The sequence below is a fragment of the Microcaecilia unicolor genome, chromosome 2 (genome assembly GCF_901765095.1).
Source record: "Microcaecilia unicolor chromosome 2, aMicUni1.1, whole genome shotgun sequence".
NCBI lineage: Eukaryota > Metazoa > Chordata > Amphibia > Gymnophiona > Siphonopidae > Microcaecilia > Microcaecilia unicolor.
Window position 1 is genome coordinate 302,261,682 of NC_044032.1, and position 27,879 is coordinate 302,289,560.

Sequence of the window (27,879 nt, forward strand, 5' to 3'; positions counted from 1 at the left end):
CCCTATCTAGCTGTAGCACTAGTTCCTGGTAGAACCTGGAATGGGGACCAATCAGGGACACCGAGATGGGGGGCAAAATTCCCTGGGCCCGGTCTCTAAGGGGGGGGGGGGAGCTGGCACCTGCAAGCTTCTTCCAGGTCTGTCTCTCCTCTGCTACTGCGTGCCAGCTGGGACCCGGATGATTGCATTAACGCGCTAACCCAGGTGGTCCGGGTTCTGGCACACAGGAGCAGGAGTAGTCAGACACAGAAGATAAAGGAGCGGGAGGATCAAGTGTGTGTGTGGGGAGGGGGAGGTGGCTGGCACTGTGGCAGCCCTGGTGGGGTGGAGTGGTTTTGCCCCGGGTCTGGCAAAATCTCTCGGTGGCCTTCAATGAAAAAGAGAGAGAAGCTTGAAGAAACAGAAGGGGACCAGAGGAGAGTCCATGAAGATCTACAAAGAAAAAGATCCCTTGGAACTGAGTTACCATCAGGGAAAGACCACCTATTAAGGACTTTGCATCAAAAAAGGCACAGAGGGTCCTGCTCAACCTGATCAGAGACTTACAGAGCAGTTTCCCCCTGGGTGAGTGGTTGAAACTGTAAAAGGATTTTTGCCATGGACTCCAAATTTAAGAGAGTGTCCACAAAGAAAATTACTAGAGTCTGTAACTGCTAGAAAATATTTGTTCTTTTACTTCTGCCTTATATAGTTGACGCTGAAGACATCCAATAGTTTGTTTTAAAAATTATTTTATTTCTTCCAACATTGTTTTCTTATTCATATCTTTCTTTTATTTATCATTGAAAAAAAATTTACATTAAAAGTGTAGATCAGGTCGATGGACTTTTCAGTTCATCCCTGTCCTCAGTATAAAGATTGTTCTAGAATGGAGACCTTGATCCAATATGTCTCTGCTGTTTTGGTATTGATCATGATGGGGACTGCTGTGTTTTCTGCATTTCTTATGTCCCCTAGTTTCCATAGGGGCCATCTCATTTGACTTTGAAGAAATAGAGACAAACCCAGGAAGATCCTCGCTGAAGAGCGGTGACAGGAGAGAAGGACATCTGTGCAGAGGTCATCTGACTCTGCTCTTAAACTGTCTTCCTTATTGAATAACCTGTGACCTCCCTGCAAGTGGCCCTCAGGTCCCAGCCTTACAGGAGTAAAGTTTGTCAGCTTAATACTGGCGAAGCTCCTCTGGGTTCCCAGGCTTGAAATGCTTTTGTCTTCACAATGCTTGCTGTCAACAGCACAGTCTACACATTGTCCCCTTAATTCTATAAACTTGGGTGCACAGTTTTGTGACTAGTGCACTAAATTGCATGCAGAAGTTATAGAATAGCACCTAACTTAATTATTTATGGGGGTGCTAATTGGCTTGAACAGCGAATAATGACCCTTAAGTGGTGTTAATTGGCACCAATTTGCAGTTACACATATAACCACACTTAGGTGCTATTCTATGAACTGGCCTCCCTGATATTCAGTGCTATGTACCGTATTTTTCAGACTATAAGACACACTTTTTTCCCCAAACATTTGGGAGGAAAATGGGGGGGGGTGCGTCTTATAGTCCGAAGGCAGAGATTTGGCTGGCTGGCTGGCCGCCCGCCCGCCCGCCCTCCGAGTTCGGGATCGCCCTCCCCCCGGCCCTGTCACCACTTCTCCCCTTACTCACGCGATCTTCCCTGGTGGTCTAGTGACGTCGGGGCAGGAAAGAGCCCCCTCTTTCCTGCCCAGCGCACTGCTCTCCATCCTCCTGTATGCAGCCTGACGGTCTCGGCGAGATTCAAAATGGCCGCTGAGACTTCAATTCTCGGCGGCCATTTTGAATCTCGCCGAGACCATCAGGCAGCAATGCATACAGGAAGATGGAGAGCAGCGCACTGGGCAGGAAAGAGGGGGCTCTTTCCTGCCCCGACGTCACTAGACCACCAGGGAAGATCGCGTGAGTAAGGGGAGAGGAGGTGACAGGGCCGGGGAGGGGGGAGGAGGTAACCCTGAGGGCGATCCCGAACTTGGAGGGAGGGATTCGGACAAGACGCACCGGAGCACCTAGGTTTTAGAGGAGGAAAAAGCAAATTTTTTTTTTCCTATTTCCCTCCTCTAAAACCTAGGTGCGTCTTATGGTCCGGTGCGTCTTATAGTCCGAAAAATACGGTAACTGGTCAGACATGGCTGCTGACTGGTTAAGTAGTGATTTAGTATGTAACCGGCAATATTTAGCAAGAGATAATGGTTATATCCTGCTGAATATCTATGGTTAGGGGCTAGTCACTGATTGGCTGGGCATGGATATTCAACACCAAACCAGCTATGTTTAGCGGTTAACATAGGCCGTATAAATAGCAGGCCTATCTTTGACCTTTAAAACGTTAATGGTTAGTACTGAATATCAGCTTAACCAGTTAACTTTTTAGTGGTGAACCCCCCCCCCCCCAGATATTCAATGCTGGTTTCCGGAAATGGCTCATCATTGAATATCTGTATTTAACGCCGGTGGTGGACAGCAAAAGCACTGCCTGCCTCCGGCTGAATATCGGGCCCTGACTGTTTAATTTCTATACCACGTAACTGCAAAGGGGGAGTTAAAATGTGTGGGTTAGGGGCATTTTAGGCAGTTACATGCTAATTATGTAGAGTACTATCAGTTACACACACAACTGACGGAATTTAGATGGAAGCATGTACACCAGCCTTTGACATGGTGTAAATGTTCGCCCCTACAGTCAGGCACTCAAATACCGAGTTACTCTATAACATCTTCAGTGCCCAACATTGCTGTTATAGAAAACTTGCTTAGCATTCAGTTTTTTTGTGCCTAACCTTTGGCACCCTTTCTTGAATCTACCCCCCCACGATAAAAGTGTTGGGATTGTGCAGTGACTTGCTGACTGTGCTAGTATCAAAGATACCGTTAACACAACTCCCTTCCTGTGTAGAGAACCACATATGACAATGGCCAATGCAGACTAAAATGTGGGTGGAGCCTGAAAGATAGAATTTGCTGTCTTATTAAATGGAGCACCACTAATGCTGTTCTCATGTGTATTGTTTTGTTCTTAACTTAGAAATAGGCAACTGTAACAACATCTTTGACAGCTGTGGTTTCTTTCTACAGGTAATAGAGTTTGATGATGGTTCTGGGTCTGTCCTTAGAATACAGCCCCTTCGCACACCGCGAGATGAGGCTATTTATGAGTGTGTTGCCTCGAATAATGTGGGAGAAATTAGTATGTCTACTAGGCTCACTGTTTTACGTGGTAAGTCATTTTTATATATTGCATTATACAGTAGCACAATTCTTGTGTAGTGCTTATTATGGAATTTTCTATATCACCTTTCATTATCAAACAACAAAGCAATTTCCAAAACAATACATTAAAAAAAATAGTGAGAAACTCCATAATATAGAAAGGCTGAAAGTAGAGGGGAATTTTAGAGATTGGCAACCTATGATAATTGTTATATCATGTTTACCAATTCTAGTTGTTGTAGGTTTATTTCTTGTTCAAGGTAGACAGAAAAATACAATGGAATGTATCTTTTCTATCTGTCTTTTCACAAAATCAGTGGGCCCAATATTCAAAAGAAGCAGAGCTTTTACATTTAGGCTCCTGAGTTAGGTCCTCTATGTTCAGTCAAACGTACAGAATGAAGGAAAAAATAAGTAACCTTCTATTTGTTCATTAACTGCTTTGAATTTCAACAAGAAATGTTACGTATTTATTTAGTCATCATACTTATGTATTACTATTAAACAACATTTAATTACCTTAAGCTTAGTTTTGAATCTAGAAAAAAACCCATAGCTTGTTGGATTACAGGGTCTCCGTCCCCTCCTTCTTTTAACCCTTTCCTTTTGGGTAGGCATGTAGTTCCTGTAGCATCTTTCCGATATCTTGGGGTTATCCGTGATTCTGCTCTGTTATTTGGCTCACAAATCTCTGAGGTTGTAAAACCAGGTTTTTTTTCTTTCTGTGAAAATTAAGATCCATTCGTAACCTACTAGGTTTCAATGCAGTTTGCTCTTTATTTTTTACGTTTCTTCACTCTAGGTATGACTATTGTAATGTTGTTTACCCTGGAATATCTAAAAAGAACCTGAAAAGATTGCAAACTTTACAGAATACTGCAACACACATACTCTGTCATGCTTCTCGCTTCGATCATGTTTTTCATCATTTCTCCAAAGACTCCATTGGTTGACCATTGAATACAGGATTAAGTTTAAAATTCTTACACTAACCTACAAAGTTCTTCACAGTGGATATTCTGCTTATCTTGCTTCTTTAGTAATTCCCTATATACCTTCACGAACTCTATGTTCCTTAAATGATAACAGACTGGTCCTCCCCCCAGTAGCTGCCGAGAGACCGAACTGAGCCCAGGGCAGGGCCGCCAATGCTGGGCGCGGGACAGGGCTGCTGTCACCCCCCGTTTGCTGCTGCTGTCACCCTCCCCAATCGCTGCCACTCCACCCCTTACCCCTGGATCACTGCTGCTGCCTAAATACCTTGGCCATCGGGATCCCAAGGCCCCACCAGCAGAAGACATCTTCCTCCAGCGCTGACTGCCTGCCCCTGTGGCTGCTTTTCCTCTTAGGGCATGCTCAGTATCAAAACCACCTGAGAGGAAAAGCAGCCACTCAACAATGGGGCAGAAGAGCAGTTCTGGAGAAAGCTCCGGGTCCTCCCCAGCCTCCAAGGGGGGCCTGGCACCAGAGTTTTCTCTCTCCGGCTTCTGTCGGGACGCGATCACTCGGGTCCCATCAGGAGCAGGAGAGAAAGAGAGAGACACTTGTTTTTGTGCACTCTTGAAGACTCACCTTTTCAAGAAAGCTTTTTCTACATAATTTACTCAAATCTGCTATGAGAGACCGAGAATTGCTGAAATATAGGATGGAATATTTGAATGGTTATTTTCTTATTTTGATTTTGTAACTTTTTAAACTCTTTTTTCCGGTATGAATGATAGTAGTTAGTTCTTTCCTGTCATACTCTGACATTCTTTTCTATTTTACCAGTTGTTTTTATTGCTCTCAATTGTAAACCGTTTTGATTTTTTCACAACTAAGTGGTATAGTAAATTCAATAAGCAATAAACGATGCTGACATTTTAGTGTTACTACCTATTGATATTTGAATGTTAAAAATGTTTGAGGTAAAAGACAGTAAAATAACATAATTCAAAAGATAAAATTAACAATGTGTCAGAATTTCATAGTCACTGTGAATGCTCAAAGCTTTAACAAGGAAGAAAAAAGACTTTTATGTCTGTTTGAAATTGTTATTTACAAAATATTTCATACAAGGCAAGAAGCACAGTACTGAATAAATTCCAAAGCTTATCATGATTTGGTTATTGTCTAAGACTGGGCTGTCTCGGGGTCTTCTGTCAGGGTTGGGGGAGGGGTTAGGAAATATTAGATACGCTCATCTTAGTAGATGGCGTGGAGTCATAAGAGTCCAGACAACAGGCCATCTTAGTTGTATTTTCAAAGGATAAGGGTTATGGGATTGGGTGGTAGTGGAATGTTAACAAAAATTGGGATCATAAGTTTCTTCTGTTTTATACTGTATGGTGCTTTGTTCACTGTTCCTTATTATCATGGAACAGACTGTGGAGTTTGCCTAGTATTATTGTTCAGCTGTTCGCAGTATGGTTATTTTGATCCTGAATAAAAATCGTTAAACCTTAAAAATGTCTGAGTTAAAGACAGTAAAATAACATAATTCAAATATAGAATGTGTCAGAATTTCACAGTCAGTGTGAATGCTCAAAGCTTTACCAAAGGCCTTCAGTCACTTTGGGAAGTTCTTAATAGCCTTCTTGATTGGTCCCTGTGGCAGGCAGTCCCAGATCATCTGTAGCACTTCCTGGAGTTCAGCATGTGTTTGCATCTTTGGGTGGAGCTTGTGATAGGTCTCCAATATTGCTGCCCAGTAGAGAATGACACGGGGTCGGGGACCCGCAGCAACTACGGGGATGGGGACAGGGACAGAGCTTGCAGGGACGGGGACAGATCTCACAGGACAGGGCGGGGACAGGGACAGAGCCCACAGGGATGGGGCGGGGACGGGGAAAGAGCCCATGGGGATGGGGACAAACTTTGTCCCCGTCTCATTTTCTACTTTGAAACCTGTTAATGAACTGGACTGTTATTTTTGCTAAAGTAATGCAGACAATGATATTTTGATATTTTGGAAAAACAAGCAAACATGCTGGCCACAACTAACAAAATTTGCATGGGGGATCCTGTACATCCTGCTACCAGCACTTCTTCTAAGAAGGCATCTTTTGTTGCAGGAAGGACTGTGGAAGACAGGAGAGCTAGACTGAATCCTGAGGTAGTTGATGACTTCTTATTCATTCACAGATTTAAAAAAATCATAACAGTGCTTCCTAGGGCATATTTCTCCCCTCTAGGGCGTATATAATGGGTTGTATTTTGTACCCCTGGACGTTTTAACAGGGTGGATTAGGATTCCTTGGGGTAGTAGAAATCAGCTATTGTTGGGGTTGGAAGGGTAGAAGGTGGTGGCGAGGAGGGTTATTATAGCTGCTCACTGTTATTATTGTTTTCTATTTGTAATTTATACACAATAGTTACACAACATATTGTTCCTTTTTATACTTTAATAAAAAGATATAAATATATAATTATAATTGTTTGAAGCTTCTGCAGATGAGGACAGAACCTGTTGGGATGGTGCGAGGATGGAGATAGGGCCTGCGGGGACGGAGACAGAACCTGCGGGGATGGGGTGGGGGTGGGGACAGAGACAGAACCCACAGGGACAGGGCGGGGATGGGGACAAACTTTGTCCCCGTGTCATTCTCTACTCAGGCAAAAGTGTACAGCACAATGACATCATTAAGAGTAAACTGATACTCCATAGTTTTACCCTCGTCTCATTATGCCAACTTGTGCCAGCAGAGACTATCTACTGGCCAAGGATTTAAACAGGATACATTCTCAGCAGTGGGTTCTCCTTTTGGACTAATGAGGTTTTCCCTGGATGTGTTGAGGGTCTTACTATCTGAAGCATGAGAATAACCCTACTCTCCTATATCTCAATAGTTCTGATTACCCTCCCTAGTAGATTCTAAGATGTTGGTTCTGAGACCAGCATAGAAAAACAGATTTTTTTAAATTAATGCCTTTATTTATGAAACTGAATATTTATGAATGTCAGTGGGGTATAATATTTCTTGTGGTCATGTTGTGTAGGCTACACTTATGGAGATAGAAGTGAGGCATTTGAATTAAGTAGATTCTAAAATAGTTGTTCTCCCTACTAATGGAAACATTCAGATTCTCTATAGTTAAATTCTTATTGGAGTACTTTAAAACCACCCTAGAAAGTCTAATAGCAACTGTGAACATCTGGTATATAGTTATATTGTAATTAATTATAATCCTGGTGTTATAACTTGGAAGAATGCATTGATGCTGAAGAGTGACGCTAAAGTATGGGGAAGCATGAAAATTCCTCATTAATTTGATATCTCTTGCCTCCATTTAAAAGTGCTCACACAAGACAAAAATGAACTATTTTCATTATACTTCCTGAAGGCATTTTTTTTGTTGCCCATAAAAACTAGCTTTTGAAAATTAGATAAAATAATGTGAACAAATACTGCTTCTGAAAATGGCATACATTTTTCTTTGGTTCAATTGGTAAGATGGAAAATATAGTTCGAGCTACTAATGTTACTTTATTTTATGCTAATAAAGCAAGTTTAGAGAAAAATCTAAAAATTAGGAATATTTTTCCTTTTCTGGATATTTTTTCTTCTGAATGCACTTTTAACTCCTGTGATAATATAGTTGTTAAATAGGTTACATAGTCCAAAACCAAAATAATCTGAATTTACTGGCTCTGTTTTTAAAATGGTGTCTCTGATGCAGATTTCATAAATATTCAGGGCTAGATGGACCCTTGGCCTGACTCAGTAGGGCAACTCTTATATTCTATGTCTTCTGGGAGGGTATTTCACAAAGGAGTATTTGATAGACAAAAGATAAAAGGAGAAACCGAGATGCATAAGGCTGAAGTGAATCAAGAGATGCTGCTGGTGAGAGAGTTTAATCTGAAACACTTCATCTTCAGATCAATTAGTAATCTAGGGCCTGATATTCAAAAGCTCTTACCCGGTTAACAACACCTGATACTTGGATAAGTGCTGCTTATCTGGGCCAGTCAGTTGAACATTGACCCAACGGAGATCCTAGACTCCATTCAAGAGGCTCTCTTCAGATAAATGACAACTGAATCCACAAGGTAGAAGGTAATAATGGAAAATGCCTAATTTTTATCAAGTAAAAACTTACTACACGATGGAACAAATACCACTTTCAATAATATACTATTTTCAATTAAATTGCCCAATTATGCAGATGGACCTCAAATTACATGAAAAACACATAAGGATAATAACAGTTCTAATAAGGAGAATAGACCTCAGAACTTTTTCAATCTACTAGCCAATGACTTATAGGATTCAAAGTTGTAATCACCAATCATAAAAACTCCTTAGTCAAACATATGTACGATAACACTACTTGTCACTTTATCTTTACTAATCTAAATTAATTTTGTATGTATGCACTCCTGATGCAGGCACTTTAGCAGAAACGTGGCCTGTGTCGAGTCGAGTCGAGTCAGCGTAAATTGCAACAAAGGATTATTGAGCAATTTTTGCAATCATCCTTTGTCATCTCTACTTTTTTGTCAGTCTATCAATCACTCACTTATTCAGTTCCACAAACACTCATGCGCTTTCGAAGGAAAACCATCTGGTTTATGTTTCCATTACTTATTAGATTTGATCAATAATATATTTAAATAAAGATAGGCTACCAATTAAAGCAAATACTGTTTAAACAAAGAAAAACATAAAGCCCCAATAGTTTTTCACTGTGTAGAGATAAATCTTAATTTTCTTGATCTGGTGTAGTGGATCAGTTGCCAGAGAGTATATGGGGTGGCAATAGAGGTAAAGCTCCCTTGTGGCAAGAACAGAAATGGGTATTTCATTTTAATTCTATGGACTTGAATGGAAATGTGAACAGAATTGTTGGTATCTAAGAATGCACCTATATCAATCCACCTTTGAGTACTATGTGCAGCTGTTGTTGCCCCATCTCTAAAAACGTATAGCAGAACTAGAAAAGGAACAGAGAAGAGCAACCAAAATGCTAAAGGGGATGGAATGGTTTCCCTTATTTATTTAAATAAATAAATAGGTTAGGGCTCTTCAGCTTGTAGAAGAGATATGATAGATGTCAATAAAACTATGAATTCAATGTATAGGTAAATAGGGAATGGTCATTTATCCATTCAAATAGAGCTAAGACTAAGGACTTCTTTTACCAAGCTGCGGCAAAAGGGGACCTGCGCTGGCATCAGCGCGTGTTTTTGACGTGCGCCAAGGTCCCCTTTTACTGTCAACTAGTAAAAGGGTTGTCTTTATTTTCTGCTGGAAATGGCCACGCGACAAGTAAAGCACTTGCTGTGTGGCCATTTCGGGAGGAAGCCCTTACCCACCCATTGTGGTGGTGGTAAGGGCTTACGTGCTAATCTGGCGGTAACCAGGCAGGACGTGGCACTGCCCGATTACTGCTGGGTACACCCCTGCACCGTCGGCTATGATGGTGCACTGGGGAGTACCACCGGGCTACCACAGCAGCCGAGCGGTACTTCCTGTTTTGTGAGCAGTAAGCCTGCATTGGGCATTCCGCTGCTTTGTAAAAGGGGACATAAGTGACATGCCATGTAACTAATAGGTAGCATATTTAAAGCAAATTAGAGAAATTATTTCACTCAATGTACAAGCAAGCTTTGAATTTGTTGCTAGAAGATGCGCTCAAGGCAGGTAGCACAGGTGGGTTTTGACAAATTCCCAGAGGAAAAGTCCATATACCATTGCCAGCTATGTAGCCTTGGGAAAGCCATTGCTAATCTCTTGATGTGAATAAAATAAAATTAATCTATCAAGTATATAATATCATGTTCATTGTTGATTTACTCTTGAATTGGTAATGAATATGACTGTTGGGCAGACTGGATAGACCATTCAGGTCTTTATCTGTCATCACTTACTGTGTTCACGTTACTCCTTGGGTACTTGTGACCTGGCTAATGATAGGCCTTTTGTCTGACCCAGTATAGCACATCTTATGTTCCTTATATAGTAGAAGAGCAGAGGGCTGAATTAAAAGCAGCTATAGTGAGAACAACAAATCCTTACTTTACAAAGGTAAAAAGTATAGGCAAAATAATTAGCAAGGTACAAAGAACTACACAGAGAAGAACAGGAAAGAATATGTCAAGAACTGAGAGTCAACAAAAGACCTGTAGGTAATACATTTTTTTTACTGAACTAATATCTCCATAACAATCTTTAAGAGATATTCTCTTTTCATTAGGTCAGTGAAAAAGAGCTCAGTTACACTGGGTTTGAAAAGGACAGAGAATTGAGGCCTTAGGTTTCCTGCATATGCCATTACAACTCAGTAAAAGAAGGTGAGGGACAGACAGAGATAATAAAACAATAACACTGCACAGTTAAACAGTCTGTATTTCAAAATAGATGAGAAGGCCTCTGTGGAGTCAGAACAGGGTTACAGAAGTACCCTGGATATGTTTAACAACAACAACAACAACAACAAAAAGGTAATATGAGAGCAGGGTAGATGTCCTACCATTTATAAAACAAAGGATTTGCATGGATAAAGCAGACTGCCTTTTGTTTTTATTTGTTTGTTTTTTTAGAGATGGCACTAAGATCTACAAAAGAGTGCACATTTACAGTGGAGCTTACAGAATGAGATGCCATCTAAGAAAATTCAAAGAATGGTCATATGCTTGGCAGCTAAAATTCTATGCACAAAGCTGCAGTATCAGACAAATGAGGTGCAGAAAGCCAAGAAACCCATACAGGCTGAGGGAGACCCAGAGAGATATTTTAAGGTGACCACATCTGATGATCAAAACAAGAAGACATGATAGTGGCCAGAGTCAAGGAGAAACTAGGGAGAGGTTAACCAGTAAAATGACAGATATGCAGTGCACTAGGCCCAGCTCTGGAGGCCATTCAATGCTGAAAAGATAATAAGCAGAACCCAGGTGGTCCAAAGTGAGACGAAATTTACTGACCTAAGGGCCCTGTTTACTAAGCCGCGCTGTAGGCGCGCTAACTTTTTAGTGCACACTAATGTTAGAAACACCCATATATTCCTATGTGTGTCTTTAGTGTTAGCGCGCACACTAAAAGGTTAGTATGCCTATAGCAAGGCTTAGTAAACAGGACCCTAAATATTGTAGAGGACAGAAGAAAAGGAGACACTGTGGATAAATAAGTAATACGAATGCTCAAATACTTTCTAGAGGGGGAAAATATTCCTGAATAAGAAGTCACAGCATATTACTGAAGATGTTAGGGTCTAAAACAGAATTCTAGAAAGCACAGAACTGAAACAGGGGACATCTAGTTGCGAAAAAATGAAAGAACAGATTAAATGAGATCTACGGGAAAAGGAATGTAACTGGACAAGGACTTTATGGTCCTTATTTATTATTGTATGTTAAGAGTAGTTTAATAAAAAGAGCTGCATGACGGCTCAAGAAATCAACTAATCAAGCCTCCACCCCCTCTGACCGCCCACCCGCCTGCCTCAAGTTGGGATCTGTTGTATCTGTTGTCTATCAAACATGCGTATTTCACTCCCTTGTGGAGAAACATTCCACCTCCCCTTTCAAAGAAACACACAGCACTTCTTGCTTTGCCTACACTACACTCATTTAGATGTTTGATTATCATGTGGTGCAATGATTTAACAAATTATATCAGAGCTGAACTGTCTTTTCCAAAATTTAAGTCTCATCTTAAAACATATCTTATTGAATCGGCGTATGGTCACCTTAAATTATGATTTTTCATTATCCTTGCATTCATGAGCCTGTGAGATAGAGAGCAGCCTTACCTTACCTAGGGGCCCTTTTACTAAGCTATTGTAGAAGGTGGCCTGCGGCAGTGTTGGTACATGTATTAGGCATTCGCCGGGCTAGTTTTTACTGCATCTGCAAAAAAGGTTTTTTTTTTAAATTTGATGGGAAAAGGGCATGCAGTAAAACTGAAACCAGCATGCGTCTAAAACTGGCCTGAGCCCTTAACGCCACCCATTGATCTAGTGATAAGAGCTCACGCGCTACACGCACGGTGATCAGTTGGCGCGCACCAACTGCCAATTACCGCTGGAAACGGCATGTGTGGGAGGAAATAAATAATTCATCCAGCCTTTATGGGCGCGCATCAAATCTGAAATTACCACCGGGGGGGGGGGGGGGAGGGCATGCTGGCCTGGTTTAGTAAAAGGGCTCCCTACTTTTGCCTGCCTCTTGAATATATGAGCTTTTTCCTCTTTTTTTCTTTTAGTGAATGTGTGCAAATTCTCTTCTGTCATTAATTGCTGTTCTCTTCCTTTACTTTTACCAAATGTTTTTTTTAAATATATTGTAAACTTCTTCGATCACATTCCACTTAGTGGTGTATCAAATTCGTGAATAAACATATGCTGAATATTTTGTAGCCCAGTATGACTGTATTTCAGTCGTGGGACTCATTGCACCATATTTGGGGTAGATCAGCTTCTGCTGTCAGATGTTTCATAATTGTGCATTCAATTTTTTTGAGCTCTAAGAGCATGATAAAATAAAATTCCACTGCTACATTTCTGTAATGTTTATGCTATATTAGGTTGATAAAGATGCGCTTTTCATAGTAGAAGTAAAATATTGTTTGAATAGTAGATCATTCATAAAATAATATTTTTGTGTTAGTTGCACTGAAAGCATAAAATGGACTTGTATGGATTGCTTACTGTTTACAGTTTTAACACAAGAAAAAGGTTGTTGAAATCACTACAGCGCTGCGTACGTCTAGTAGCGCTTTAGAAATGATAAGTAGTAGTAGTAGTAGTACTTGCTTGCTTTCAGTACCATGCAGTCTGTCTTTGAGGCTGATGTAATAAGCTGTGTGTTAGAATTGTGCTCCAAGCTTCAACGTGTTGGAAAAAAAATTAACTTCCGATGGTTGTAAAAAAGAAATGGCATGCAAATTAACACGGCGTTAAAAATGTTCACCATTCGCACTGCTATGTTTGCGTATTTCAAAGCAGCCTTTTCTCCTTTTACTTTCGCTTTGCGTTTTAATTAGTATGTTAATTATGCAGCCTAGTTATAATTCAGCAAAATCCAACTGCAGGTGTTTAAGTGCTGTCCCATTCAGGAACCGAACCTTTATTTCCCAAAAAACAAATTGTTCACTTTCTGTGATTTTATAGAATATAGGTATAGCTGGAACCTAACCCCTATTTTTCCATATGTTCTGTTTTTCGGTAACGCAGCAAATAGTGAGAATGAACTGTATTCACCCACTCGTCCCTTGGATGAAATAGGAAATGTTCTACGACTTCCAGATTTGTGTTGGCTATTTCTTTCTAAATTGTTTTAAACAGCAGTAATCCCCTCATTCTATAAACTTGTGTGCACAATTTTAGGCCTAGCGTGCAGAGTTGTTCAGGCAAATTACAGAATTAGATTAGTTGTGCACATAACTTAATGGCTTAATTAGTTGCTAATTACCATTAACAGTCAATTATTGGCTATAATTAGTCTTAATTGGTAGCAGTTAGCAGTTGTGTGCATAACTGACATTAGTCGGTATCCATAAATTGTGCGCACAAGTTCCAGATCCTGCAGCTGCAAGGGGACGTGGACCCGGGATGGGCATGGGTGGGTCAGAGGCATGCCAGGCAGTTACTCGTGTGGGTTCTAGAATAATAGCATTTCAGCACTTAACTGCCTACGTTTAGGTCTATTCATTTACACCAGCCATCGAACTGGCATAGGAGACTTACGCTAGTATTCTATAATGACAATTGCACGTGTAATTGCTGTTAGAGAGTTCATGCTTAGCACACATCATAAGGGGGCTAATTTGGGGCAATGTGTACAGAATTAGCCCCTAAAGGCTAGATTCTATATATGGTGCCAAAAAAAAAAAAAAAACAGCACCAAGAAGCTCTATTTTATAAGCCACGCTTACCGTTAGGTGCAGTTTCTAGAATAGCTCTTATAAATGGGAAACACACCTAACGCTAGGCACAGCCATTTGCAGATGTAGGTGCAGATCCCCATTATTCTATAATAATGCATGTAAATTTTAGGAATGCCCATGACTCATCCATTTCAATTAAATTGCACATGCAAATTGGGCGCACACTCAAATTTATACACACAATTTTTGGCAACTTTTACAGAATAAGGGGGTAAATGACTGCATTGTGCTCAGTAAAAGTTGAATACTCTGTAAGGTGCATGCTTCTGAATGCTCCCTGGCTGATTTTGCATGACAGACTTTCACAAATTACATTCACCTTCATGAAACAGTCAACCAGCTTTCTTGTACCTATCAACCATAACAGGAAAACTAGAGGATTTTATCTTGGTATATGGTGCCCATTGCAGAATGTTTTTTTTTCATGTAATAATTCTATTAGTCAAAATATTTATTTCTTTTTGTAATATGTGGTTTACTTAAGCTGTAATTTGATGACGTTACACACATTGATTGCTTCTTTACAGTTGACTATGATGGAAACAAAAAAAGGACAAATGTTTCTCATTCTAATTATAAATGATTCTTTATAATACTTTAGCATGTTTAAACTTTGGGTATTACATTTCATATGTGAATTTAACAGCATGTTGCAGCGCAGAGACAGTACTTCAGGTATTATCCATCTTTCATGGAGTGAATCTGATTGAGTGGAGGAGTGGCCTAGTGGTTTATTTGTTTATTTTTATTTGTTACATTTGTATCCCACATTTTCCCACCTATTTGTAGGCTCAATGTGGTTTACATAGTACAGGAGAGGCCTTTGCAGGCTCCGGTGTGAACAAATACAGGGTGATGTTGTGGTAAGATCAAGTTCATGTGGCACAGCCACATTAGGGAATCGGAGAACAGAAGAGTTGTGTTATGTCCTTTACATGCTTTAGTTTGCTTGTGTTGCAGAGATTAGGCATTTAAACGGGATCGTTAGGGTATGCCTTTTTAAACAGGTTGGTTTTTAGTGATTTCCGGAAGTTTAGGTGGTCGTACATGGTTTTCAAGGCTTTTGGTAATGTGTTCCACAGTTCTCCGAGGACAAGCAGGCTGCTTGTTCTCACGACTGGGTGACGTCCGCGGCAGCCCCCACCAACCGGAAAGAAGCTTCGCGGGACGGTCGGCACGCAGGGCACGCCCACCGCGCATGCGCGGCCGTCTTCCCGCCCGTGCGCGACCGCTCCCGCCAGTTCCTTTTTTTCCGCGACTGGAGAGAGTTGTGCGTTTGCCTCTCTCTCTGTTCAGCCGCCGGATTTTTCGACCGCGTTTACGCGGATCGTCGCTTTTGGATTACCGTTCGGTTTCCTTCTTTTTCTTTTGTATTGTTTAAAAAAAAAAAAAAAAAAAAGAATTTTGCGCGTGTGGAGCACGCGCTCCCCTTTTCCCTCGCTTCTAGCGGGGACGCCACGTTGCGGCCTAGTGGCCGCTCGGTCGGTTAATTTTTTCGTGGTGTGATTTTAGCCACCTTTGCCGACTTTGACTTCGCCGACGCGATTTTTCCGTCGATGTCCTCGAAGGTCCCGAGTGGATTTAAAAAGTGTGGTCGCTGCGGCCGGCCGATCTCGCAGACCGACACCCACGCTTGGTGCCTCCAGTGCCTCGGGCCGGAGCACAATCTCAAGTCGTGTGCTTTGTGTCTCGGTCTCCGGAAACGGACTCAGGTTGCGAGGCAAGTTCTGCGGGACCGTCTTTTTGGAACTTGCGCCGGCCCCTCGACGTCGACCTCGACGGCATCGGCATCGAAGGCCGGTTCTTCGGTACCGGTATCGATGCCCGAGACATCGGCACCGATGGCAGCGACCCCAGGAGAACAGGTCCCGTCGGCCCGCCGGTCCGCCGGTGAGAGTGGGGTTGAGAGGCCGCGTGGGCAGTCGGCCCCGGTCACTCCCTCAGCTCGTGAGCCACGGGACCGAACCCTGTCTGACCCGGTACTTCGAGACCGAGGGGGATCGACCTCCTCCTCCTCCATGCCCTCCGGCGCCGGTGACGTGCATCGGAAAAAGGATAAGAAGCGCCGTCACCGGACGCCCTCGGTGCATCCTGAAGAGGAGTCGACGCCGAAGCGTCATCATCGAGAGGAGAGGTCTCCGTCGGTTGTGGAGGTACCGACGCGTCGGGGTTCCGGCACCTCGGTGCCGTCTCCTGGCTCCCAACAGCTTCTGGCACCGACACCCTTACCGGCCCCACCGCCTTTCCCGGCAGCGGGCCTGGACGAGTGCCTCAGAGCCATCCTTCCAGGGATCCTGGAAGGGCTGATGCGCCAGGCTGTGCCGGCGTCGGGGGTGCTTGCGCCCCCGGCGCCGATGACTGTGGCGCCGGCGAGCTCTAGCCCGGCGCCGGGGCTGTCGACACCGCCGCCGCTTGCGGTGCCGGTCTCGACCGCCACGCAGGTGGAGTCCCCGTCGATGTCGATGGAGGGAGCTCCGTCCCCGCCGGCGCGGGAGTCCACCGCTCGACGACACCGAGACCTCGGTGCCTCGACGTCGAGCCGGGCCCGGTACCGGACTCAGCTACATGAGCTAATGTCCGATACCGAGGACGAGGACTCGTGGGGGGAAGAGGAGGACCCGAGATATTTCTCCTCCGAGGAGTCTACGGGCCTTCCCTCGGACCCCACGCCGTCACCGGAGAGGAAGCTCTCACCTCCTGAGAGTCTCTCCTTTGCCTCCTTTGTGCGGGATATGTCTATCAGCATTCCCTTTCCCGTGGTCTCTGTGGAAGAGCCGAGGGCCGAGATGCTCGAGGTCCTCGACTATCCATCACCACCTAGAGAGTCCTCCACGGTACCGCTGCACAATGTCCTGAAGGAGACGCTGCTTCGGAACTGGGTGCGACCATTAACTAACCCCACCATTCCCAAGAAAGCAGAGTCCCAGTACAGGATCCACTCTGACCCAGAGCTCATGCGGCCCCAGTTGCCCCATGACTCAGCGGTCGTGGATTCTGCTCTCAAGAGGGCACGGAGTTCGAGGGATACCGCCTCGGCGCCCCCGGGGCGGGAGTCTCGCACTCTGGACTCGTTTGGGAGGAAGGCCTACCAATCCTCCATGCTCGTGACCCGCATCCAATCCTACCTGCTCTATATGAGCATCCACATGCGGACCAATGTGCAACAGCTGGCGGACCTGGTCGACAAGCTCCCGCCGGAGCAGTCCAGGCCTTATCAGGAGGTGGTCAGGCAGCTGAAGGCGTGCAGAAAGTTCCTGTCCAGGGGGATTTTTGACACCTGTGACGTGGCATCTCGTGCTGCGGCCCAAGGTATAGTGGCTGCGTGCCTCTGACCTGGACAACCGCACCCAGCAGAGACTGGCTGACGTCCCTTGCCGGGGGGATAACATTTTTGGTGAGAAGGTCGAGCAGATGGTTGACCAACTGCATCAGCGGGAAACCGCTCTCGACAAGCTCTCCCACCGGGCGCCTTCAGCACCCGCCCCCACGGGCGGGCGTTTTTCCCGGGCCTGGCAGGCTGCACCCTATTCTTTTGCAAAGCGTAGGTACAACCAGCCGGCCCGAAGGCCTCGTCAGGCACAGGGACAGCCCCAGCGCGCTCGTTCTCGTCAACAGCGTGCGCCTAAGCAGCCCCCTGCGCCTCCACAGCAAAAGCCGGGGACGGGCTTTTGACTGGATCCATGGGAACATAGCCGCCCTACAAGTGTCCGTACCGGACGACCTGCCGGTAGGAGGGAGGTTAAAATTCTTTCACCAAAGGTGGCCTCTCATAACCTCCGACCAGTGGGTTCTCCAAATAGTGCGGTGCGGATACGCCCTGAATTTGGCCTCCCTGCCTCCAAATTGTCCTCCGGGAGCTCAGTCTTTCAGCTCCCATCACAAGCAGGTACTTGCAGAGGAACTCTCCGCCCTTCTCAGCGCCAATGCGGTCGAGCCCGTACCACCCGGGCAGGAAGGGCAGGGATTCTATTCCAGGTACTTCCTTGTGGAAAAGAAAACAGGGGGGATGCGTCCCATCCTAGACCTGAGAGGCCTGAACAAATTCCTGGTCAAAGAAAAGTTCAGGATGCTTTCCTTGGGCACCCTTCTGCCAATGATTCAGAAAAACGATTGGCTATGTTCCCTGGATTTAAAGGACGCATACACTCACATCCCGATACTGCCAGCTCACAGACAGTATCTCAGATTCCGCCTGGGCGCACGGCACTTTCAGTATTGTGTGCTGCCCTTTGGGCTCGCCTCTGCCCCACGAGTGTTTACAAAGTGCCTCGTGGTGGTAGCGGCCTACCTACGCAAGCTGGGAGTGCACGTGTTCCCATATCTCGACGATTGGCTGGTCAAGAACACCTCGGAGGCAGGAGCCCTCCGGTCCATGCAGTGCACTATTCAACTTCTGGAGCTGCTGGGGTTTGTGATAAATTACCCAAAGTCCCATCTCCAGCCAACTCAGTCCCTGGAATTCATAGGAGCGCTGCTGAATTCCCAGACGGCTCAGGCCTACCTTCCCGAAGCGAGGGCCACCAATCTCTTGGCCCTGGCTTCGCAGACCAGAGCGTCTCAGCAGATCACAGCTCGGCAGATGTTGAGACTTCTGGGTCATATGGCCTCCACAGTTCATGTGACTCCCATGGCTCGTCTTCACATGAGATCTGCTCAATGGACCCTAGCTTCCCAGTGGTTCCAAGCCACCGGGAATCTAGAAGATGTCATCCGCCTCTCCACCAGTTGCCGCACTTCACTGCTCTGGTGGACCATCCGGACCAATTTGACCCTGGGACGTCCATTCCAAATTCCGCAGCCCACGACGACGGATGCATCTCGCCTGGGGTGGGGAGCCCATGTCGATGGGCTTCACACCCAGGGTCTGTGGTCCCTCCAGGAAAAGGATCTGCAGATCAACCTCCTGGAGCTCCGAGCGATCTGGAACGCACTGAAGGCTTTCAGAGATCGGCTGTCCTGCCAAATTATCCAAATTCGGACAGACAATCAGGTTGCAATGTATTACGTCAACAAGCAGGGGGGCACCGGATCTCGCCCCCTGTGCCAGGAGGCCGTCGGGATGTGGCGTTGGGCGTGTCGGTTCGGCATGCTCCTCCAAGCCACGTACCTGGCAGGCGTAAACAACAGTCTGGCCGACAGACTGAGCAGAGTCATGCAACCGCACGAGTGGTCGCTCCATGCCAGAGTGGTACGCAAGATCTTCCGAGCGTGGGGCACCCCCTCGGTGGACCTTTTCGCCTCTCAGACCAACCACAAGCTGCCTCTGTTCTGTTCCAGACTTCAGGCACACGGCAGGCTAGCGTCGGATGCCTTTCTCCTCCATTGGGGGACCGGCCTCCTGTATGCTTATCCTCCCATACCTTTGGTGGGGAAGACCTTACTGAAGCTCAAGCAAGACCGCGGCACCATGATTCTGATCGCGCCCTTTTGGGCCCGTCAGATCTGGTTCCCTCTTCTTCTGGAGTTGTCCTCCAAAGAACCGTGGAGATTGGAGTGTTTTCCGACTCTCATTTCGCAGAACGACGGAGCGTTGCTGCACCCCAACCTTCAGTCTCTGGCTCTCACGGCCTGGATGTTGAGGGCGTAGACTTCACTGCGTTGGGTCTGTCTGAGGGTGTCTCCCGGGTCCTGCTTGCCTCTAGGAAGGATTCCACTAAAAAGAGTTACTTTTTCAAGTGGAGGAGGTTTGTCGTGTGGTGTGAGAGCATGGCCCTAGAACCTCGTTCTTGCCCTGCACAGAACCTGCTTGAATACCTTCTGCACTTATCAGAGTCTGGCCTCAAGACCAACTCAGTAAGGAATCACCTTAGTGCGATTAGTGCTTACCATTATCGTGTGGAAGGTAAAGCCATCTCTGGAGAGCCTTTAGTAGTTCGATTCATGAGAGGCTTGCTTTTGTCAAAGCCCCCTATCAAGCCTCCTACAGTGTCATGGGATCTCAACGTCGTCCTCACCCAGCTGATGAAACCTCCTTTTGAGCCACTGAATACCTGCCATCTGAAGTACTTGACCTGGAAGGTCATTTTCTTGGTGGCAGTTACTTCAGCTCGTAGGGTCAGTGAGCTTCAAGCCCTGGTAGCTCATGCTCCATATACCAAATTTCATCACAACAGAGTAGTGCTCCGCACCCACCCAAAGTTCCTGCCGAAGGTGGTGTCGGAGTTCCATCTTAACCAGTCAATTGTCTTGCCAACATTCTTTCCCAGGCCGCATACCCGCCCTGCTGAACGTCAGTTGCACACATTGGACTGCAAGAGAGCATTGGCCTTCTACTTGGAGCGGACACAGCCCAACAGACAGTCCGCCCAATTGTTTATTTCTTTCGACCCTAACAGACTAGGGGTCGCTGTCGGGAAACGCACCATCTCCAATTGGCTAGCAGATTGCATTTCCTTCACTTACGCCCAGGCTGCGCTGACTCTTGAGGGTCATGTCACGGCTCATAGTGTCAGAGCCATGGCAGCGTCGGTGGCCCACTTGAAGTCAGCCACTATTGAAGAGATCTGCAAGGCTGCGACGTGGTCATCTGTCCACACATTCACATCTCATTACTGCCTCCAGCAGGATACCCGACGCGATAGTCGGTTCGGGCAGTCGGTGCTGCAGAATCTGTTTGGGGTGTAAATCCAACTCCACCCTCCAGGACCCGAATTTATTCTGGTCAGGCTGCACTCTCAGTTAGTTGTTCTTCGTAGGTCAATCTCTGTTATACCCTCGCCGTTGCGAGGTTCCATTGACCTGGGTTCTTGTTTTGAGTGAGCCTGAGAGCTAGGGATACCCCAGTCGTGAGAACAAGCAGCCTGCTTGTCCTCGGAGAAAGGGTATGATACATACCTGTAGCAGTTGTTCTCCGAGGACAGCAGGCTGATTGTTCTCACCTACCCTCCCTCCTCCCCTTTGGAGTTGTGTGTTTCATCTTTTTGCTAGTCATTCAACTGGCGGGAGCGGTCGCGCACGGGCGGGAAGACGGCCGCGCATGCGCGGTGGGCGTGCCCTGCGTGCCGACCGTCCCGCGAAGCTTCTTTCCGGTTGGTGGGGGCTGCCGCGGACGTCACCCAGTCGTGAGAACAATCAGCCTGCTGTCCTCGGAGAACAACTGCTACAGGTATGTATCATACCCTTTGTGTGCTTATGTAGGAAAAACTAGATGCATAAGTTGTTTTGTATTTCAGTTCTTTGCAGCTTGGGTAGTGCAGATTTAGATAAGATCGTGTTGAGTAGAGCATGAGGCTTGACATCCTTAGGTGGCCAGTTCAAATCCCACTGCTGCTCCTTGTGATTTTGGGCAAGTCACTTAACCCTCCATTGCCTCAGGTACAAACTTAAGGCCCTGCTTACTGAGGTATGCAAGCATTTTGCGATGTGCCCAAAATTAGTGCGCACTAACTGCGTATGTGCCCATAGGAATATTGTGGGCCTCGACACAGTCAGTGTGCGCTAATGGTTAGCGCACGCCAAAAGCACTAATGTGCCTCTAGCGCAGCTTAGTAAACAGGGCCCTCCAGTACCTGAATGTAACTCACTCTGAGCTACTACTAAAAAGGTGCAAGCACATTCAAAAAAATAATGATCTGCTGTGATGATCAATGCATGTTTAGCTTTATCACCATATCAAAGTATTTAAGTAAGTTTGGGCTTCCCTAATCTGTTCTGGCAACTTCACGGCTAGATGGATGTTCAGGATATTTACAATTAATAAATATGAATGAAATAAATCAGCCTATAGGGGGTAATTCTATAATGAGCTGCCTAGATTTAGGTGGCAAGAACATGTAAGTGACCACTTTCAAGCTACTTGCTATTCAGTGATATCCCATGGTGCATATTTTGGAGGTGGTTTTCACATGGGCAGAGTATGGGCAAACCTGGATGCACACACACTTACCTGCATAAATTATAAACTAGTACAATCCATACATATGGTTTCACAATCTAGACGTGAGCATATAAACCAGCTTTGTGGTTTGTGTAAGTGCTCGTGTGTATTTTGCCCTGTTACACTAGTACTCTATAGACTCCCAATAAGCATGTTATTAGTGCCTAAAAATCAGTGCCACTTTATGGAATTACCCTCACACTTCTTATTCATTCCCAGGACAGTTTTGAGAAGTCCTAGTGTTTGCTTTTCATTCAGACCACTTAATACTTGCAGTGCCCCAAAGAGATCTTCCTTTAAGTTCTTTGGGGCAGTGCAAGTATTAAGATCTGTATTAGTGGTAAAATTGAGATATTACGATCATAGCTAACATGCCAGGGCTTATGAGTGAGGTTCATTCCTGTCAAGACAGCACAAAACTAACCTGTTTGGAGGTATTATCTTTGTGAATTCACTGAAATATGCTGAACTCTCTTCTCAGCACGGTGTCAGTCCCTCTTATGTGCACAGGAATAGAACTGGCCAAGCATTTGCTTCTGATCTAAAATACATCATTTGTGTGCTGGCCCTTGGTTGCTCTAGTCCTCTATTTATGCGTTCCAAAACACACGTATTAAGTGTACATGGCAGGAGTTGGAAGAGGCCCAAAACAATTAGGTGGGCTGAGTGAAGAACTAAGAGAAAATTGGTCTTTACTCCATGTCTCTATGAAATACCCACACAAACGGACAATGACGACGCAACCCTCAATTTCGCCAATTCAGCCCATTCCGCCCCAAACATATTGTAAATTCAGATTATGCAATTGCTGATCTATTGTACTAAGTGCTCTACATCAAACTAATCAGAAATCTGTAACTATCTGTCTTGTAACATGTAATGGTCTCTCTTTAAATATATAACCGTCTCTATTGATTCACGTACTAAGCCACATTGAACCTACCAAAGGGTGGGGAAATGTAGGATACAAATGCAATACATAAGTAAGTCTGTTTTCAGAGTTCTTTTCATTTTTTCCCCTATGGCAGTTTGCAAAAATAACAGAAGGATGCCTGGAGACCGCACTATAGTGAGCTCTTTCTGCTGTGCATGCCTCATTTCTTCTAGGTCTCCTCTGTGTCCTCTGCTTTCATCATGCAAATGCAAAAAGTAGCTTTTGTGTTGCACTTGTACCTGGTCTACTGGAGCAAGTGGAACAGAAGTATCATTTAATTGGTCTTGTCTGAAACAGAGAGACTGAAGCAAGCTTACCACAACACACCTTTGGCTTCTGCTATTGCAGATACCTCAACATTCTAACTCCAGTACATATGCTGCAGGTTCACCATCACTTGCTTTAGGCTCTGTTCTGAAAAGATTTTTGCCATAGCTGCAAAATTGTATTTTTGAGAAGGGCAGCCACCATCTGAATTGGTAGTTGGCTAAGAAACAGGCAAAGCCAAAAGTTTTAATGATTTCGCAGTAGAGAAAATGGTTGCCTTTATTTGGCAGAAAGAAGTTTGTCCAAGAGCATGCTCCAATTCAAGTAATATAGGCAAAGAGGGGGGGATGGGAGGCAGAAGAAACTTCTAATTTTCAGAGAGAATACAAAACAGAGTGTCTCTGTCATTGTGTAACACCTTCTGACCAGAATTACCATGTTCTCTACAATCCCATTTTATTAATGCCTCTCTTTGAAGATGAACACTGCTGTCCCTGCTGTGAAAATGGTACTTTACAGCTTATGTTATAAAGTGGTCTCTGTTGGGGAGCCAAGCTAGAAACATTAAAGAACAAAGCACAGCTGCTTGACAATAGCACAAAAGGATTTCTTTATGAAAGATTGAAACAAAAGGGAAGGGTGACCAGCATACAGGCAGCTTTCCAGCAATTATGGTGCTGAGTGCAGACTGCTTATGGAAAGGTTTATGAAGCGACAGAGAGATAAGAATAAATTGATACAAAATAGCAACTTACTTGGGGATATTTTGGTTTGCGCATACAAATGTGTGCAAGACAATGGAAGGAGATATTGTATAAATGCTTGCCTACATAATATGGTAATTTCCAGTGCTCACAGGAGAAGAAAATTGCACATTACAGAAAGCCACATGGGCCACAAGTATTTCTTAAGGCTGAATTTTAAAGTGATTTCACAGAGTGCCCTTAGTTTGATTCTATCATTTCTTTTAGGTCTACGGCATGTCCTTAGTTGCGAGTTTAATGAAAAGGATAATATGATTTGATAATGGCAGCAGAATGCTCTAATATGATAATTTTGGATGTAGTATGCTGTCATTGTTTGGGTCATATGTGCTGCTTGGCAAATAATGCTGATCGGTAAATTGCAGTGGACAGTGAATGTTGGTAACTAGCAGAGATGAAAAATTATCTGACATTACTGATTACTCCCTCGAGGGAGGGATCTGGGGTATGAGAGGGTCCTCCAAGGTCCCTGCATAACAAATTTGCTTTTTGTGTAGATGTTATTTCTAATCACAAACCCATCAAGACCCGGGCTTTTATTAGAGGCAACTTTCTAAGTATCTTCTACCCTGCTCTCATCCGCTCCTTTGCATTAATTTAAAGACTTATAATCGCACAATCATATTGAACATATCTCACTTCAAAATAGATTAATTTATGTTCTCCTAACATCAAGTAATTTTGCCTATTGCCAGTGGAGGAGTGGCCTAGTGGTTAGGGTGGTGGACTTTGGTCCTGAGGAACTAAGTTCAATTCCCACTTCAGGTACAGGCAGCTCCTTGTGACTCTGGGCAAGTCACTTAACCCTCCATTGCCCCATGTAAGCCGCATTGAGCCTGCCATGAGTGGGAAAGCGCAGGGTACAAATGTAACATCCCACTTCAGGCACAGGCAGCTCCTTCTGACTCTGGGCAAGTCACTTAACCCTTCATTGCCCCATGTAAGCCGCATTGAGCCTGCCATGAGTGGGAAAGTGCGGGGTACAAATGTAACAAAAAAAAAAATTAATGGCATCCATAAACCATGCTTCAATAATAAAATAGCTGCAGTTCCCTTTTTAACCTTTCTTAGAATACTTCTTGCAGAATATAAATACAGGGATGTGGCCTGGTGGTCCAGCAGTGCCACCATGCTAGATGGTCGGGTTTGATTCCTTGAACAGACTTCTGCTTCTTAGACTGGCAAGAGCAAGGGTTGTTGCACCGGCTGGGCTAGAACAGAGCTCCCTGAATTGGTCATAGGGACCACACAGCCTGTCTAGTTTCAGGATATCCACAATGGATGTGTCTGACATTTTTTATGGGGTTTCCAGTACATGAAAATTTACTGCGTGCATAGTCATCATGGATAGTAGAACAAACAGCAGACCAACAAATGTAGAGAACTGTAACAAGGACTATCATTCTACCAAATAACCTTATGCCTGGTGAAACCCTTGAGGGCTTTTCTTGTTGCAGTGCTACTGGTTCTTTACTTTCAACTGTGCAATGGTTTATCACCTTCCATCTCATCCAGCTACCATAATGACTTTCCTTTAGCCTTGAGCCACAAATATTGGCTCCCTCCAGAATCTTTTACACACTGAATCTAATCAATAGATGGCACCACTGTGCAGTGATTTGAATGCCCCCCCCCCCCCCTTGAAACTTTCAATGTTGTTGCCACAGCATTTTCCTTTCTAGTTGATCTAAAAAGCAGATGCCTAATGTAGGGAATGCAATCTTGATTTACCACATGGAAGTCACAATCTAAGGCTTCTTTATGGATAGTGAAAGGAATCTTTGGTTTTAGCTCACACCTTTTCAGTAGTAGCTCAAGGTGAGTTATATTCAGAGAACAAACCAAAAACAGAGTAAGGACAATTTCCCTACAGGAAAACCAGATAAGAAAAAAGTAGGGAACACCCAACAAAACATAAAGAGATAAAAACACACCTATTGGAGGAAAGCCTTTATTCTTTGAGGCTCGTAGAGATAAGAATGCTGCTGAATATGCCTTTGTTTTTGTAACAAGACTTACCTGCTTATGTTGTATGTATTAATTATAATCTACTTATATTGTTTCATGCTCATTACTGTAACCCAAGGGTTAAATTTTAGCTGAGAGACCCAGAATTCTTTGGCCCGTTTCTGGCCCAAGATGTGTATTGGTGGGCAGTGGAGGACCGTTTCTGGTATCCAGGGTGATTCTGTGGTTTTTCGGGCCTGGAGTCGTGGAAGGCGCAACTTGCTGTGACAACATTTGGGCCCAGAATGAAGGAAGGCAGACAGGAGTCAGAAAATGGCCTGCTTTGGGCCTGGCTGTCAGAGCTCGGCACATACCTGTTTTTCCTCACATGTGCGGTACAGCTCCGGAGCTCTGGTAGGCCACAAATGAAGCTGAGACCTCAATTTTTTTCCTGCCTGACGGAGTTCCACGGCAAATTGTAGCTTTTTGCTGCTGCTGCGGTGGGCCCTTCCAAATCCTGAAGAAGCCCAGAAGCAGCCTGAAGAGGACATGGGGGACCCAGGTAAGAGGTCACCTGGCCTAGGTTTTAAATTATTTTAATTTTAAATGGGATTGTTTGGGTCTGTGGAACTGAGGACTTCGGGGTTGGATTTTAAAAATTCATTTTGTCCCTTGTGGGGTCCAGGGTTCTCCCTGAGGTGGGTTAAGGTGGTGAGAATTTTTAAAATATTTATTTTAATTGGTTTGGGGGTTGTTTTAAATGTGGGCAGATTTTTGTGCTCTTGGGTATGCATTATGGGGTCCTGTCACTTGTGCCAGTGTCTGAGGTCATCATGTGTTAATTTTTAGACTGATGTTGGAGAGTTTGGGTGGATTTTAGGTATTTTTTGTGAAGAAATTTGGTAACATCTTGTACAACGTGTTATTTTAAATTTGAAAATAAGTGAATGGTTGATACATGGTAAAATGGAACACTGATTTTCACTTAAAAGTTTATTTTCTTATTCGTTTCAATTGGATTTTACACTTTCAAAACGGAGATTATGGTTGCAGAATGAAACTGTTTGCATACAAAAGTTTTAGAATTCATTTAAATGCATGCTTCTGATTGGTGCTTGGGCTCATGGATGGATGCTCTGATCTCATCTGAGCCACTGTCACCTTGAAAATGGCTTGGGTGGCAGTTGCGTGGAAGATCTGTGACTGAGAGAGTGAGGAAGCGCAGGTATGTGACTCTGTGGTGACAGCGAGTTTTCCTCAAAAGTATAGTTTTGTGATAGCTGTTGTATCACTGCTGTGTGAGAGTAACTGGCTTAAGAGATTCAGAGCAAATTTTCCCTTTAAGTTGTAACAGTGCTGAAAGTATTGTGATTGAAGCTGACTGTGAAACTGGTCTCAGGTTATGAGATATTAAGTGGCAATATTCTGTGAGGAGGTTCTGACATTTTACTACATTTTAAGGAGGGAAGACCTCCTTAAAACCTTGTGTTAAGGTTCCATCAGGTTTTAGGTCTGATGTGTTTAGGCCTGTACAGTGTGACCCTGAACCTGATTGTGTGAGCAAAGGTCTGGAAACATTGGCAACTGAGGTAACTGTGACAGCGTTGTAATTAAAACGAGTTCCAGCTTAAGTAATCAGGGAAGCCTGTTGTGCTGGGATGGTTGTTGCTCCTGCACCAAATCAGATAGCTTTCTAGTATAGGGTCAGTATACAGAATATGCTCAAGTAGTTAGGGAATTTAATTAATCTTTCTTTTTATGTAGTTAGAAAGGCCACAGAGTCTAATAATCCCAGTTTAAATAGCTCATCCTGAGACTTGAGTAGTTAGGGTTTTATTTTATTGCGTTTTAAAGTTACGGAGGTAGCATCTTCCTGGGCTTCAGATCAACAAAGAGGACATTGCATCGCTGGAGTCACTGCAGGGCCCCACTTTTTAAGCAAACCCAAAGTCCAGCCAAGCAAGGACAAGCTGCCATTG

The 27,879-nt window shown here is 44.5% G+C and overlaps 1 protein-coding gene and 1 long non-coding RNA gene across 13 annotated transcripts in view; one reads left to right on the top strand and one right to left on the bottom strand.

Annotated features, from left to right (window-relative positions):
- PTPRD (protein tyrosine phosphatase receptor type D) overlaps window positions 1–27,879 on the top strand; it is a 1,064,164-nt gene that overhangs the window by 421,655 nt on the left and 614,630 nt on the right. For all 12 annotated transcript variants that reach the window (XM_030194293.1, XM_030194296.1, XM_030194294.1 and 9 more), the window contains exon 4: window positions 3,107–3,248. In XM_030194293.1, the coding sequence (XP_030050153.1) occupies window positions 3,107–3,248 (142 nt within the window). The remainder of the gene's footprint in view (window positions 1–3,106; window positions 3,249–27,879) is intronic.
- On the bottom strand, window positions 108–18,713 carry LOC115463617. Its single transcript, XR_003941043.1, has 3 exons — window positions 18,702–18,713; window positions 6,250–6,252; window positions 108–195 (listed from the first exon to the last, which is right to left on the bottom strand). It is a non-coding gene; the product is annotated as an uncharacterized LOC115463617 (long non-coding RNA).